We start from the raw sequence: 16,013 nt of genomic DNA, 5'->3' as shown, positions 1-16,013 counted from the left end.
CTCTGCTGCGAATAACCTGTTTCTCTGGTAGCTGTAGGTATAGGATTGATAAAGACAGGGAGACACAATAATTGGTGTCAACTTATCTTCCCATCTGGAATCTCACATCACTTGTGGTCTCGAGGCATTCAGTGTCTTGTAGGCTTTTGGAGGATTTTTGGTCCCCACAAGGTGAATCAAGTTGCAGATATTGTAAGAGATGGTTCAAAAGCTCAGAGATTTACAGAACCTACTAGATTCTATATTTGATGACATAGTATCTAATAAAAACCAGGTCTACCCTGTTACTTAAACTCCATTTGAAAATGTCAGTTCCTTATCTCTCTTTGACCCATTTTCACAACTCACAACTCTGTCTGAGGATTCAGCTAATGAAACAGGATGCATTTTATACTGAGAATTTCACATTTGAGTTTTTTTATTATGCCTGAATGTGGTACAGTGCAGCAAAGGCATGAATAAAGAGTATGCAGGTCCTTCCTGAAGCAAAGCAATTTAATGACAAGGTAATAAAAGCAAAACCAAGTAGCAGTGAGACTCAATACTTAGTAGAAACCTTCAGCTGTCATATTGGAAGTATAAACACCAATTATTTTTGCAATCCAGTCAAGATATTTCTTTGATATGCGAGTGTAAATCCCAGGTTCTTTGGTGCTTGGATCACGAGGACCGAAAGACACAATGCCTTTGTATTTCTTGTTGCAAATTAAAGGACCACCTGAATCACCCTAGAAAAAAAGAAATGAAAAATACAATAATTAAGTTGAAATGGCTGAATTGAATTGTTTTGATTGCAATGTATTCCTGTCATATTGAAGGTAGCCATGATTTGGAGGTGCAGTGTTGGACTGGGGTGTACAAAGTTAAGTCACACAACACCAGGTTATAGTCCAACAGGTTTATTTGGAAGCTCTAGATTTCGGAGTGCTGTTCCTTCAGCAGGTGGTTGTCACTTGATGAAGGAGGAGCGCTGCAAAAGCTGGTGGTTCCAAATAAACCTGTTGGACTATAAGTGAGTGTTGTGTGATTTTTAACTTTGTCACATTGAGGTGTGTTTAATATGTACACATGTTTGAACCTTTATAAGAATGTTAAAACGCACACAACTAAGTAAATAATTGTAATTATTCACAGATACTCATCATTTCAAACAATCACAGAAACTTACAATACAGCGGAGGCCATTTGATTCATCATGCCTTTAACAGGCCTGAGGGTGGCACAGTGGCTTAGTGGTTAGCACTGCTGCCTTACAGCACCAGGGATCCAGGGTTTAATTCCTGTCGCAGATGGCTGATGGAATAGAGTTTGCATGTTCTCTATGTGTCTGTGTGACCCTTCCTCAGAACTCAGCCCAAGACATTAATCTGATTTCTTTCTACAGATCTTGCTGAGCTTTTCTAGCAATCCTGATTTCTCTCTCTGATTTAGAGCATCCACAGTTCTTTTTATCAATTTTCCAATGTTCCACATACTGACAACTCATTAAATGAAAGCTATTTTTCTCCTCTCTTGATTAATTGATAATACTTTTGAATTCATGACTTCTTAATATTGCGGAAGAGCTTTCCATTGGCAACAGCTTTAATTTGTCTTCTCCATCACAACCCTAAGTGTCTTGAAAACCTCTATGAGTTCTCACCTTCTACTATTATGTTCCCTGGAGACCATCCTAACTTCAATCTTTCCTCATAACTGAAATGTCTAATCCCTGATGACACCCTGGTTAACCTTTATTAAATGTTCTCAGTGATTTATAATATTGCACTATTGTCTCTTCCCTTTCACATTCTATGGCACTATTTATAAAACAAAGTGACCCATAAGATTTTTTCAAAACATTATCAACACATAGGTCCCTCTGCTTATCAACAATATTCAAAGTTATGCTATTTATAGAAAATATTTCTTTCCTATGAGTCTTCTCAAAGTGTGCAACTTTCTATAGTCTCTATTGAAATTGTTAGCACAGATGAAATGATCTTCAGTCCGAGCCCAGAGTGCAGTTCGACAATCAGTAACTTTATTAAAGTATGTAACGCCGGCGGAGACCAATCGCGGTTTGAATCTCGATTGCTCTAACGTTTCCCGTGCGATGTTACAAGTTATATACTTCATGAGTCAGGATGTAGGAGATTGGGTATGAATGAGTGTGAATGGTGGTACTCATGGCTGGAGTATGTGTGAATGTCAAGCTTCCTGCTGTCCTCGGAGAGTCGGCAGCATACACAAAAGGTGTGTTGTTCATTTTTATGTGAATGGGTCCGGGTGCTATCTGCTTGTCTCGCCGTGAGGGCTGAAGGGTAGCACCCCCCTTTGTTACTTCCAAAGTGTTAGGTTCATCCTTTTGTGTATGACTGTTTTACATGATCAGGTTATGCGTGTGTGTCAGTTGGAATCTTGACGAGATTATAAGGTGGGTTTCGATCTGTGAGTCATGACCATTGTCTGGAGTCCTGACTAGTGTCTGGTCTGGTGTGTATTTGGATCTGTCTTTGGGTCCCTTCTCCCAATACTGTTTGCTTTAAAATGGATACTGCTGGCTTAAAATGGATACTGCTGGTTTAAAATGGATACTGCTGGTTTTCCCGATGTGCTCCACGGTAAACACGGGGCGGTTTATGCCTGCCTTCAAAATCCATTTGCCATTCCTGTGTCCATTTCACTTTCTTGCCTGTTGCCTCCTGAATTCTTGGACCACCCTTATCATTATTGGTTAGATGGCCAAGTTTTGTATCTCTTAAAACTTCACAATTCTACTCACTACATCTGAGTTGAAGTCATGTGAAATGTAACAACAGTAAAAGGATCCAAAGGTAATCTTGGGGGATCATCACTGCACCCCATGACTTTTCTGAAAAGCATCAAAATTACATCACCATTCCATATTCAATTCCTTAGTTTCCTCTTAATTCCATGGCCTTTTCTCTTCTTAACAAGCTTTAAGTTGAATGTCTTTTAGAATGTTAAAAAAATCACACAACACCAGGTTATAGTCCAACAGGTTTATTTGGAATCACTAGCTTTCGGAATGCAACTAACCAACCACCTGTTGAAGGAGCAGTACTCTGAAAGCTAGTACTTCCAAATAAACCTGTTGGACTATAACCTGGTGTTGTGTAATTTTTAACTTTGTCCACCCCAGTCATAGCCTTTTAGAAAGGCTTTCTGATTTAATCTTTCTTCTTTGCTCAGCTTACTATGTGGCAGGTGTCATTTAATACCAGCTTCTTACACAAATTCCAAAAGCTCCATGATTCTTTAACCAGGAAACACAGCTTTAAAGTAAAGAGCAGCAGGTTTAGAGTGAATCGAAGGAAAAGGTTTTTCACCCAGAGGGTACTAGGTATCAGTAATTCACCATCTAAAAGGCTGGTAGAGGTGGCAACATTCGAGGCATTGAAGAAAAATTTAGTTGAACACTGAATTGGCATAGCATACAAAGTTACCGGTCAAGTGCTGGAGATTGGGATTAGAATAGATGAATGTTTGATGACTGCCATATACATGATGGGCTGAAGAACCATTTTCCATTCTGTAAAATTTCAATGAATTGACTCATATGACTCTATGTTATCAGCTACTGTAGTATACACACCTTGTTCGCGTCTTTTTTGCCTTTGCTGTCACCAGCACAGATCATATCCTCGGTTATTACAATAACACGTTCGGAATCATTCTTAACTTTGCATTTTTTCCGATCTATTGCACGTATCTTCACTTCTTGAAGTTTGTCGGATGAACATGCTGAATATGGAATCGTCGCTCCCCATCCTGCCACTGTACATGGAGTTCCAGGTTTCACATCTTTGTCATCTTTTGGTAGGTCGAGCAGTTTCACATATTTGTTAAGCTTTGCTTCACTGGAAATCTAATGCATAATGTTAATAAACTATTGATTTATTTCAAAAGAGGACTGAAATTTTCAAGTTGTAAGAAATGTGCCACAGAATTGTTTTCCCTCATGGATTAAACATTCTCATAGATTGGAGTAGATAGATTATATTATAATTATTTTTTAGAAAACTAAACTTGCTATGCAGAATTGAGGGAAATGATCAATAGAAATCAATGTCAGTTTAGTGTTAAAAATTATACATTTTGGTTTCAAAAAATTGTAAGAATTATGAATTAAGTGGATATGTGCACAACATTGTGAAATGAATTAGTTCACAGAACATGAAAGGCCCCAGTTGGGCCCCAGTTTGATCAAAAAAATTACAAGAAACTAATAGAATTCTAGATTTTATCTCACAATGTATAAAATTAAAAACAGAAAGGTAATAATCAGTCAATATGAAACAAATTAGAGTACAAATAGTAAACTGTGTGCAGAATTGAGCTGCAGGCTATAGGGTGGATATTGAGGATTTGGGAAGGGTACAATGTGGAAGCATTTGTTACAAAACCATCTAGTTCAAGGATCACGGCAAAAACTAAACTGTTTTTTTTGAAGTGAGGAAGGATGAAAGAATTAACAAATGAAGACACTTCAATGAGATGGATCATGGAGTGAGTTATAATAAATGTTCTGAAGCGAGTTGTGAGTTGTGAAGAAATAAAACAAAATAGAAGGCAGCAGAAGCTTTCCAAATAATTGAAAGAATAAAAATTAAAGATAAAAAAATTAGTAAATTAAAGATAAAAAAGATAAGGCTGGTGGAACCTGTTTATACAGAATGTGGGGCTGGAATTCACAATTCCAGGTTTGGTTACAGATGCAGAAAATATCCTGCCCTTCAATATTAAGTTGGATAGGCGGATGAAGAAAAATATGCTGAGGAGACTTGGTCAGCATATGTAAATATGGCTAGGATTGTTTCCTTACACTGAGAAGGAATCTCCTGAAACTGCATAGCTGCTGGGGAGCACATTTATATTGCTTTTCTGCCTATTATGCTGACTAAATTTCTTAGTTTTTTATGCCAATTTGTAAAAACCACCATAAACAAATAGAAATAAATATAAAATATCAGGCACAAAAATAGTATGTAACTTAAATCATATCTCTTCTCCAATTCCCTGAAACATTCCACCTTCATTTATGCACATTAGACAAAGAACAATTCAGAAAATTCAAATAATGCAATGTTTGAACATTTTAATACAGCATTTAGACAATATAAAACTATACGGGAAATTGTGGAGAAATGTAAAAAAAAAAATGCTTAAACACTGCATAAGACACCAGGGAGATCTTGGACATTGTTGCATAAGCCAAAGGTCCTGAAAGGGTTAGCTTTGGAGACTGCATTAAACTTCATGCAATCTGATGATATCATTCCATCTTGTTTGGGAATTTCAGGGAGAGTAACTCTAGATCTCAAAGGGGACAGATGTGTTAACTAAATTCTATGACAGTCTTAACAATGTCTAAGTTGTTCATTTATGTCTTTCAGGGAAGGAGATCTGAGCTGAAAATGTGTTGCTGGTTAAAGCACAGCAGGTTAGGCAGCATCCAAGGAACAGGAAATTCGACGTTTCGGGCCAGAGCCCTTCATCAGGAATCTGGCCCGAAACGTCGAATTTCCTGTTCCTTGGATGCTGCCTAACCTGCTGTGCTTTAACCAGCAACACATTTTCAGCTCTGATCTCCAGCATCTGCAGACCTCACTTTTTACACTAAGGGAAGGAGATCTGCCATCTTCACCTGGTCTGGCCTACATGTGACTTCAGAAACACAGCAATACCCTCTGAAATGGCCCAGCAAACCGCTGTGTTGTGTTAATTGCTGCAAAGTCTCAAAGAAGAGATGAAACCGGACAGACCACCTGACATCGGCTGGGCACCTGAAAAGTGAATATTGAAGGTAGTGGCGTGGTGATGGGTTGAATGGCCTCTTCCATTCTGTAAAGGTTCTGTGATTCTGTGACATCATCAACTTCAAATTTGATGCCCCTTCCAAGCCAGGCAGTCTGTCAATGCTCATTATCAGTTCTTACACATGAGGAAATGCAGCATAAAAACTGTATTCTTCCATGTGCCTGAATCTTAATGTTTGCTATTCCTTAATAGTGGCAGACCTAATAAACTTATAACCATTAAATTAACTCTAAGGAATAGAGCACATAAGATTGTTACTTCTCTGTGAAATGAAACACTGTTATTTATCTAAATTAATAGCTTGGAACATCACACAAGAAATTGAACAAAATAATTAAAATTCATACTTCGAGTAGCATGATATCATTTTCTATAGTTGTTTTGTTAAACTGTGGATGGGAGTGCATCTTCTTAATCTGAAATTTTTGTTGACTTTTCTCATTCTGTGAAAGAGAATGTGCTCCAAGAACGACTTGAAAAGTTCCTGACCTGCATTTCATTAGACGGACAAATAATTATTCTTCATTTTCATAAAAAAAACATGTTTGAGACAATCATGTGAAAAGAAACAATCTGGGTTTCAAACTATACAAGAATACAAGCTGAACAAAATGGAGCAATACGTAATATTTACTATTTCTTTCATAACAAAATCAAAATTTGAATGCACAATGCAGAAAAACACCATTTGGTTCAACCTATGCCAGTGCAAACATAACCAAATTTGCTACAATCTATATCTACATCTTTACACTCTTTCTGAAACCCATTATTCATGGCTCTCGGCTGTGTTCCATCCCAACATACATTAATGTTGTATTGAAATTGTGGCTTCATTGATACCTGAAAAGTTGGCATTTCAATAAAATGCTTCATCAGATACTGATTGGTTTGTTGAACACTTCCAAACCATTCTGTGTTTACGTCAGATTTCCAGTAATTACATTTTTATTTTTGTTTAGCATATATGAAATATCATAAATTATAAAGAAAAACACATACAATGGGAAATGTGGCTTTTCATACAATTCCTGCAGTAAGAAAGCAGGTCAATCAGCCCATTGAGACCATGGACAGCACTCCACCGAGATACACCTCTCCTAACTTATCCCTATAACCTGCATTTCCCATGGACAATCCACGTAACCTGCACATCTTTGGACTATGGGAGGAAACTGGAAACTGTGGGTCCCTCAGGTAACCACTGAGTCACCATAGTGCTGCTTTACCTAGGGTGGCACTGTCTGTGTGGAGTTTGCATGTTCTCCTGTGTCTGTGTGGGTTTCCTCCCACAGTCCAAAGATGTGTAGGTTAGGTGAATAGACCATGCTAAATTGCCCATTGTGTTAGGTGAAAGGGTAAATGTAGGGGAATGGGTCTGGGTAGGTTGCTCTTCGGAGGGTAGGTGTGGATTTGTTGGGCCGAAGGGCCTGTTTCCACACTGTAAGGAGTCTAAACATTGGCGGCACGATGGCTCAGTGGTTAGCACTACTGCCTCACAGCACCAGGATCCCAGGTTCGATTCCAGCCTTGGGGGACTGTTTGTGTGGAGTTTGCACATTCTCCCTGTGTCTGTGTGGGCTTCCTCCCACAGTCCAAAGATGTGCAGGTCAGGTGAATTGGCCATGCTAAATTGCCCCATAGTGTTAGGTGCATTAGTCTGAGGGAAATGGGTCTGGGTGGGTTACTCTTTGGAGGGTCGGTGTGGACTTGTTGGGCCGAAGGGCCTGTTTCCACACTGTAGGTAATCTAATCTAATTATTTAGACAGTGAAAATAAAATCGAAAACAGTTGTAAAATATTCAATATGGAGATTCCAACTGAGGTTGGGAGAACATATCCGGCCAATAACTCTGCAAATGTGTGATTCCACTGGTTATGTCTTAGCCTCTGTGTCACTGTTGTTCTCCCATACCACCAGGTCTACCCCTGTCAATGATGTTAGCAATGTTGGTTCTGAGAAATTTCCAATGTAGAGAATTTCAGTATTAGCCCACATCCTCCTCTTTCCACAGACACTGAAAGAAACAGATAAAAGTCCTGTCCATACCAAAACTTGGCATCAACCCTTTACAAAACCCAATATATTCAGATTCCAAGTTAATTTCTGTTTCTCCAAGTAGAATCCCACCAAGTGTTGCCCAAGTTGTGCTTCATTATGTACAGTTCTGTCCTGGTCATTTTGCTAACTGCCTGCTACTGTGAAAAACCTTCAATGGTGATTTTGTGATGTCTGCAGCCTGTAGTGGAAGGCTCCAACAACAAGGCTAAATTCCTGAAAGCAGACTCACTGTATACTTATTGATGCACTTTAGTTTGATAAGAGGACTTAATATTGTATCACCAAGCCATTTTTCATGCAAGCTATACCTAGTACGTGCAATGGTCATTTTGTACAAACTGCAGGTTGCTCAGAATGTTAAGAAAATAATCATTTTTCTGATAATGATGACATGTAAGAACACAACAAATCATTAACAAGTCATCACTGGAATAGTATTTGTTCCTTTTGGATCCATACAATCCTGAAAACCAATGAACCAGCATGCTTATTATTGTACAAACTGGATGCACAGAAGGAGACAATGATATTCCCAAAAGCATGCCTTCGAATTATCATGAATTTTAGATGAATGACTTATCAAATTAAATCATGCTCACATTAGGTCATATCATGTTTTGCCATCTATCAGTAAGGTCATCGATGAAAGTAAATACGTTGAAGTAGTTGTTGTGGTCTGGGTGTGGGAGACATGCAATTTATGAACGTGAGTCAGTAATCATAATAATAATTCATTTACATACATGCACATGTCAACTTACTTTTTACAATGTGCTGCTGTCAGTATCCATTTGGGACTGATCAAAGCCCCTCCACAATGATGATCATAATGTTTTGTTTCACGATTGTACTTTTGGATAGAAACCATATAAGGTTTTGAATGGGGTTTAACTTTATGACCTCCAATAATTTCCACACCATGACCTGTATTTAAAAAAAGATATTGTGAGGTTATTAAATTAATGAAATGGGCACTAGATGATTATGAATACATCTTTAAATAGGATTCCTGTCATACTCACTTCCAAGGTATGTTTAAATGCAATATAGTTTTATAGAATTGTAACATAACTAAACCATGAAAATGAAATTGAGGTGACAGTAACTGCCCTTGATCTCAAGGTAGCATTTGACTGAGTGTGACATCAAGGAAGTTCAGGTAAAATTAACATCAGCGTTGTTAGGGGTAAATTTCTCAACAAACTGCAGCCACATCTAAACAAAAGTAGATGGTTGTCATTTCTGGAGGCATATCGCCTGGGTTCAAGCCGACAATATCAGAGTTCCTCAGGGTAGTGTCCTAGCCCCAACCAAATTCAATTGTTTTTGCATTTATAAATAGTAATGGCATTTCCTTCTTGATAAGTTCAGAATTGAAGATTTTTAAAAAATTGTTCATGGGAGTTAACATTTATTGCTTATCTCTAGAGAACGTGATAATGAGCTGCCTTCTTGATCCTTTATAATCCATGTTCTGTGGATAGACTGACAATGTTGTTAAAGAGGGAATTTCAGGATTTCATACAACAACGTGGAGGGAACAGCAAAATATTTCCAGGTCTGCATGGTAAGTGGCTTAGAGTGAAACTGCAGGTCGTGGTGTTCCAATATATCTGCTGCCCTTGTCCTTCTAGATTATAATAGTCATGGATGTGGAAAGTGCTGTCCAAACAACACTGGCGAATTTCTGTGGTGAGTCTTGTGGATGGTACATTCTGCTGCTGTTATGTATTGGCAGGGGCAGTAGTGAATGGTTATAGATGTGGTGACATTCAAGTGGGCGGTTTTGTTCAGGACGATGTCCAGCTTCTTGAGTGCTGTTGGAGCTGTGCACATGTTAGCAAGTGGGGACTATTCCTTCACACTCCTGACTTGTGCCTTGTAGATGGTGGAAAGTCCTTTCAGAGTCAGGAGGTGTATTATTCACTACAGTATTTCTAGCCTCTGATCTAATCTTATAGATACTGTATTTATAGAGAAGAGCACCCAGGGTGTTGATAGTGGGAGATTCAGTGTAGGTGAGGTCTTTGAATGTCTAGAGGTGATAGTTAGATTCTCTCTCGTTGGAGATAACTAATGCCTGGTACTTGAGTGGCATCAATGTTGCTTGACTAGATAGGTGGAGCTCTGATAACCATAGGACCATGAGACACAGGAGCAGAAATTATGTCATTCAGCCCATTGAGTCTCTTTCCTTCATTCAATCATGGCTGATAACTTTCTCAAGATTAGAGTGGTGTTGGAAAAGCACAGCAGGTCAGGCAGCATCTGAGGAGCAGGAAAATCAACATTTTGGGCAGGACCCCTCACTCCTGATGAAGGATTCCTGCCGGAAACATCGATTTTTCCTGCTCCTTGGATATTGCCTGACCTGCTGTGCTTTTCCAGCACCACTCTAATCTTGACTCTGATCTCCAGCATCTGCAGTCCTCAAATTTGCCTACTTTATAGGTTTCTCAATCCCATTCTCCTGCCTTCTCCCCATAACCTTTGGTTCCCTTGATACTCAATCAATCTCCATCTTAAATATACTCAACGACCTGGCCTCCACAGCCTTCTGTGGAGACAAAGGGATAGTAATTTATTGACCTGAAGAACCTTTATAAAAATAAATGCCTCAAATAAAATTATTGAGAGCTGCAAGAGAAAAAATTGGCATTTCTAATCCAAATGCATGACAAATTGCAAAGTGCCTCAGATAGCATAACATGCATATAGCAGAAAGTAAATGCATATGTCTCAGCAAACTCATATTTAAGACAAAACAATACTTAGTACGCAGAATTTTATGCTTTGAATCTCCCAGCAAAACACATTCAAAATAATTTCTTGTCTCAGGTTTGTTAAATATGATAATGATCACAATCATAAAATTCATGCCTGGAACCAAAGCAAATATTTCTAACCATGGTTGAGTTACATCACGAAAAACTGATTTGTTTCATGTTTTCTACTAAAACAATCATTTGAACTTGTTAACCACAATGTCCACGATTAAGTGTGGCTTAGGAAGAATTTTTAATATTGTCTCTTCGCGTTTGTCTGACCAAAATTAATCACTGCATCATCGATAGGCACAGGTGAGGTCCTGGAAGATTGGAAGTTGACTAATGTGGTGCCACTGTTTAAGAAAGGTGGTAAGGACAAGCCAGGAAACTGTAGGCCAGTGAACCTGACCTCGGTGATGGGCAAGTTGTTGGAGGGAATCCTGAGGGACAGGGTGTTCACATACTTGGAAAGGCAAGGACAGATTAGGGATAGTCAATATGGCTTTGTGCATGGGAAATTATGTCTCACAAACTTGATTGAGTTTTTTGAAGAAGTAACAAAGAGGATTGAAGAGGGCAGAGTGGTAGACATGATTTGTATGGACCTCAGTAAGGCATTTGAAAAGGTTCCCCATGGGAAACTGGTTAACAAGGTTAGATCTCATGGAATACAGGGAGAACTAGCCATTTGGATACAGAACTGGCTCAAAGGTAGAAGACAGAGGGTAGTGGTGGAGGGTTGTTTTCAGACTGGAGGCCTGTGACCAGTGGAGTGCCACAAGTATCGGTGCTGGGTGCTCTACTTTTTGTCATTTACATAAATGATTTGGATGTGACCATAAGAGGTACAGTTAGTAAGTTTGTGGATGACACCAAAATTAGAGATGTAGTGGATAGCAAAGAAGGTTACCTCAGATTACATTGGGATTTTGATCAGATGGGCCAATGATCTGAGAAGTGGCAGATGGAGTTTAACTTAGATAAAATTGAGGTGCTGCATTTTAGGAAAATAAATCTTAGCAGGACTTATACACTTAATGGTGAGGTCCGAGGGAGTGTTGCTGAACAAAGAGAGCTAGGGGTACATGTTCATAGCTCTTTGAAAGTGGACTCGCAGGTAGATAGGACAGTGAAGAAGGCATTTGGTATGCTTTCCTTTATTGGTCAGAGTATTGAGTACAGGAGTTGGAAGGTCATGTTGCGGCTGTACAGGACATTGGTTAGGCCACTTTTGGAATATTGCATGCAATTCTGGTCTCCTACCTATTGAAAAGATGAGAAACTTGAAAAGGTTCAGAAAAGATTTCCAACGATGTTGCCAGGGTTGGAGGATTTGAGTTATAGGGAAAGGTTGAATAGGCTGGGTTGTTTTCCCTGGAGCATTGGAGGCTGAGGTGTGACCTTATAGAGGTTTATAAAATCATGAGGGGCATGGATAGGATAAATAGACTAAATCTTTTCCCTGGGGTGGGGGAGTCCAGAACTAGATGGCATAGGTTTAAAGTGAGAGGGAAAAGATATAAAAAGACCTAATTTCATGCAGAGGGTAGTCCGTGTTTGGAATGAGCTGCCAGAGGAAGTGGTGGAGGCTAGTACACATTTAAAAGACATCTGGATGGATATATGAATTGGAAGATTTTGTAGAGATATGTACCAGGTACTGGCAGGTGGGACTAGATTGGGTTGGGATATCTGCTCGGCATGGATGAGTTGGACGGAAGGGTTTGTTTCCATGCTGCACATCTCTATGATTCTATGATTCACAATTGTCTGCTACCTTTAAGCCCATTTTACCTATCTGTTCTTCTGAGGTTCTGCGCTATTTTCGTCACAGTTCACAATTTTAAAGTTTTGGATCATCCACCAATGTTAATATTGTGACCTGTTTACCACAGTCTTGGTGCAGAGCTCCTAACATCAACATCTGGGACGTCCATTGCAAACCTCCAGCCCAAAATGCAGTGACCTTTGTTTTTGTCATTCAGTCAGTTATTGTATTCATTTGTGACTGTCCTTTTTATTCCATGAACAGTGACTTTGCTCAAAACTCTGCAGTGTGGTTCCTCATTAAATGCCTCTTGGAGGCCCTTGTACATCACACCAACAGTATTAACATCAATCCTCTCCATCAATCCTAATCAAAAACTCAGGCATGTTAGTGAAAAATTATTTGCACTAATCCTGGTTTTCCTGAATTAACGTGGATTCCTAAACTGATTGAATTGAGGCAATTGATTAAGCTTGATATTTAAATGAACAATAATAGCTCAGAATAGACCTATGTAGCTATGAGCCCCTTTCCTAAGCACATTGGGAAATGTAACCAATTCTGTGGGAACCCAACTAAGGATGTAAGGTTGGAAAACTGAACAACCTTATCAGTTTGATCAACAGTCACAGGGTGATAAGGAAGTCTGTAAGGGACATTATTAGCAGTATTCTCTCTCATCTTCTATCTGGTGGCACTGGCTTCCAAGGTCCATACATGACAGGAACTAGATGCCAATCGCTGTACATGGAACTTTGCACTGATTGCTCACACATAGTCATGCACCTTAGAGGGAGTATTGATAGTAAGGCTAACAAATATCCTGAGCTAATGAAAATATGAAAGGGATATCAGCAGAATCTGATTATTGATAAGGATATGTGATGTAACTGCTTTTTAAAATTAAAGTGTTGATGGGATGTGGACATTACTGGCTGGATCAGCATTTATTGAACATCAGGGCATTGGTCTGCAGATATATGCAGGCCAGACCAGGTGAGGGTGAAAGATTTCTTACCCTAAAAAAAATTAGAGAACCTGATAAATTTGTTTTGATGACAATTGGCAGCAGTTACATGGATGTTATCTAGTCAGCTTTTTAATCCAGTTTCGTTTTTACTGCATTTAAACCCACATCCCAGTACATTACCCTAGGGTTGTGGAATTAGTGCACTTTTATTGTGTACTTCTTAGAAAAGGTTTATAGAAGAGACCCTGTAATTGTTGGACCCAAATACGAAGTGGCTGTTTTGCCTGAAGTTTTATTCTTAAAGCTTTTCCACAAGCAAAGAAAACTGATAGTCGGTAATTGCTGGGCATATCTTGGTCCCTTATTTTGAACAAGAGTGTAAGACTTGTAATTATAATCCTCTGCAACAATCTCTGAGTCTCAAACAGATTTAAAACTATGGTCAGTGCCTCTGTAACTTTTACTCTTCTCTCTTAGTATCCTGGAATGCATCTCATCCGGACCTGGCATCTTATCAATATTAAGTCTAGACAGCTTCTCCAATACATATAAAAGTAAAACATGCTGGAGAAACTTAGCATCTGTGAAAACAGAAACAGAGTGAACAATTCAAGAGCAAGACTTACCTGTTCCAAAGATATTGGCTTTGAAATACTAACGGGTAAAAAATGAGGTCTGCAGATGCTGGAGATCACAGCTGAAAATGTGTTGCTGGTTAAAGCACAGCAGGTTAGGCAGCATCTCAGGAATAGAGAATTCGACGTTTCGAGCGAAGGGCTTATGCTCGAAACGTCGAATTCCCTATTCCTGAGATGCTGCCTAACCTGCTGTGCTTTAACCAGGAACACATTTTCAGCTTTGAAATACTAACTGTTGAGTTTCTCCAGGACTTTCTGTTTTATTTCCAATCTCTAGCATCCATGGTACTTTGTTTGATCTTAAACCTATCCAATAACCTTTCCTAAGCACTTTTAAACTCTTTACCCGACTGAGGATGTGTAGAATAGGAAGCCATATATCATCACTTATTTTATGTCAACTCCCAAAACTAAATTTGACTCTATGAACCTCAAAGCTGAAATTTAATGAGGTGTTTGAAAGAAATAGACTTGCAGTGTTATGGGACCAGAATGATGAATGGAACAGGCACAATTGCTATGAGCCAGATATTCTTTCTGTGAAACATGATTCAAGAAACCAATATTGCTGCTCAATTTTGCTCAATATTATGAATGGAATAATTTGCCAGACATGCTGGTAGCTATTTATTTTTATTTCTTAAGATTAAGAAATAAACATAAATCAACATGTAAAGAACTAGATATCTGTTGCAATAATAAAGAAGCAAAAGACTGGAAACCTGAATGAAAAATAAGACAACAAAATGTTAGAATAACTCAGCAGGTCAGGTATCATCTGTGGTGAAAAACCACACTAATGTTTAAGGTCAAGATGACGTTTAATCAGAATTTAAATCATGAAGGGCTGATAAAAGGTCATCTCAACTTCAAACATTCACTCCAGATTTGTAACAAAAATTGTGAGGAATTATTAACATGTCAATCATTGAACATTTAGGTGAATCTTCTGACACACTTATTGTCACATACGGATTATTAAAATAAACTAAATTTCTTGACACAAATGTATTACCATATAAGATTTACGAAAATAAATCTTAATATAAATATGCTAATTATAAAAGTTGTAAATTTGCTACTTACAGATTGGAGTTAGGGAAAGAACAATCAAAGAAATAAACAGATTGTGTTGCAAAGAATTCATTGCTGCCTCTCTTGTGGTAACAAATAAAACTCTCATTCAATTTATATCAAGCTCAAAGGGATGTGGTTTGTTCCCTTTGATGTCATCTCTAAGAACCTTTCACTTGTGCACCAATTTCACTTACAGCAAGTCACATGATATTAGTTGAAGCTGACCAGGTGGCATAATAAAAATTCAGACATTGGTCAGAAGAAATGGATCACTAAGATCATTTATGAAACTTGAAAGGGTTCAATAAGATTGACAACAATGTTGCCAGGGTTGGAGGAGTTGAGGCTGAATAGAGTGGGGCTATTTTAGACTTAGATTACTTACAGCATGGAAACAGGCCCTTTGGCCCAACAAGTCCACACCAATCCTCCGAAGGTCAACACACCTAGACCCATTCCCTTCCTTACCTAACACTGCACATCTTTACACTGAGGGAGGAGACCAGATCACCCCCACACAGGCACAGGAAGAATGTGCAAACTCCTGAGGCAGAAATTGAACCCAGGTCTCTAGTGCTGTGAGGCAGCAGTGCTAACCACTGTGCCACCATGCCGCCCATAGTGGGACTATTTTCTCTCGAACATCTGAAGCTGAGATATAACCTTCTAGTGGTTTATAAAATCATGAGGGACATGGGTAGGGTGAAGAGCCAAAGTCTTTTCCTCAGGGTGGAGGAATCAAAAACTAGAGGGCGTGGTTTAAGGTGAGAGGGAAAAGATTTAAAAGGGATCTAAAGGACAGCTTTTTCATGCAGAGGATACTGCGTGTGTGGAATGAGCTGCCTGAGGAAGTGGTGGAGGCTGGTACAATGATGACATTTAAAAGGCATCTGGATGGTTATATGAA

At 38.8% G+C, this 16,013-nt stretch overlaps 1 protein-coding gene across 1 annotated transcript; it reads right to left on the bottom strand.

Annotated features, from left to right (window-relative positions):
• Positions 1 to 418: 418 nt before the first annotated feature.
• LOC132818943 (granzyme K-like) lies at positions 419 to 15,177 on the bottom strand. The gene is made up of 5 exons (XM_060830092.1): positions 15,116 to 15,177; positions 8,647 to 8,809; positions 6,171 to 6,312; positions 3,599 to 3,871; positions 419 to 728 (listed from the first exon to the last, which is right to left on the bottom strand). The coding sequence occupies exons 1-5, from the start codon at positions 15,174 to 15,176 to the stop codon at positions 546 to 548; spliced, it is 822 nt and encodes a 273-aa protein (XP_060686075.1). The 5' UTR covers position 15,177; the 3' UTR covers positions 419 to 545.
• Between the last annotated feature and the right edge of the window lie 836 nt (positions 15,178 to 16,013).

This window comes from Hemiscyllium ocellatum, chromosome 1 (genome assembly GCF_020745735.1).
Source record: "Hemiscyllium ocellatum isolate sHemOce1 chromosome 1, sHemOce1.pat.X.cur, whole genome shotgun sequence".
NCBI lineage: Eukaryota > Metazoa > Chordata > Chondrichthyes > Orectolobiformes > Hemiscylliidae > Hemiscyllium > Hemiscyllium ocellatum.
The sequence above is the reverse complement of the archived record's forward strand: the minus strand, read 5'-3'. Positions and strand labels throughout refer to the sequence as shown.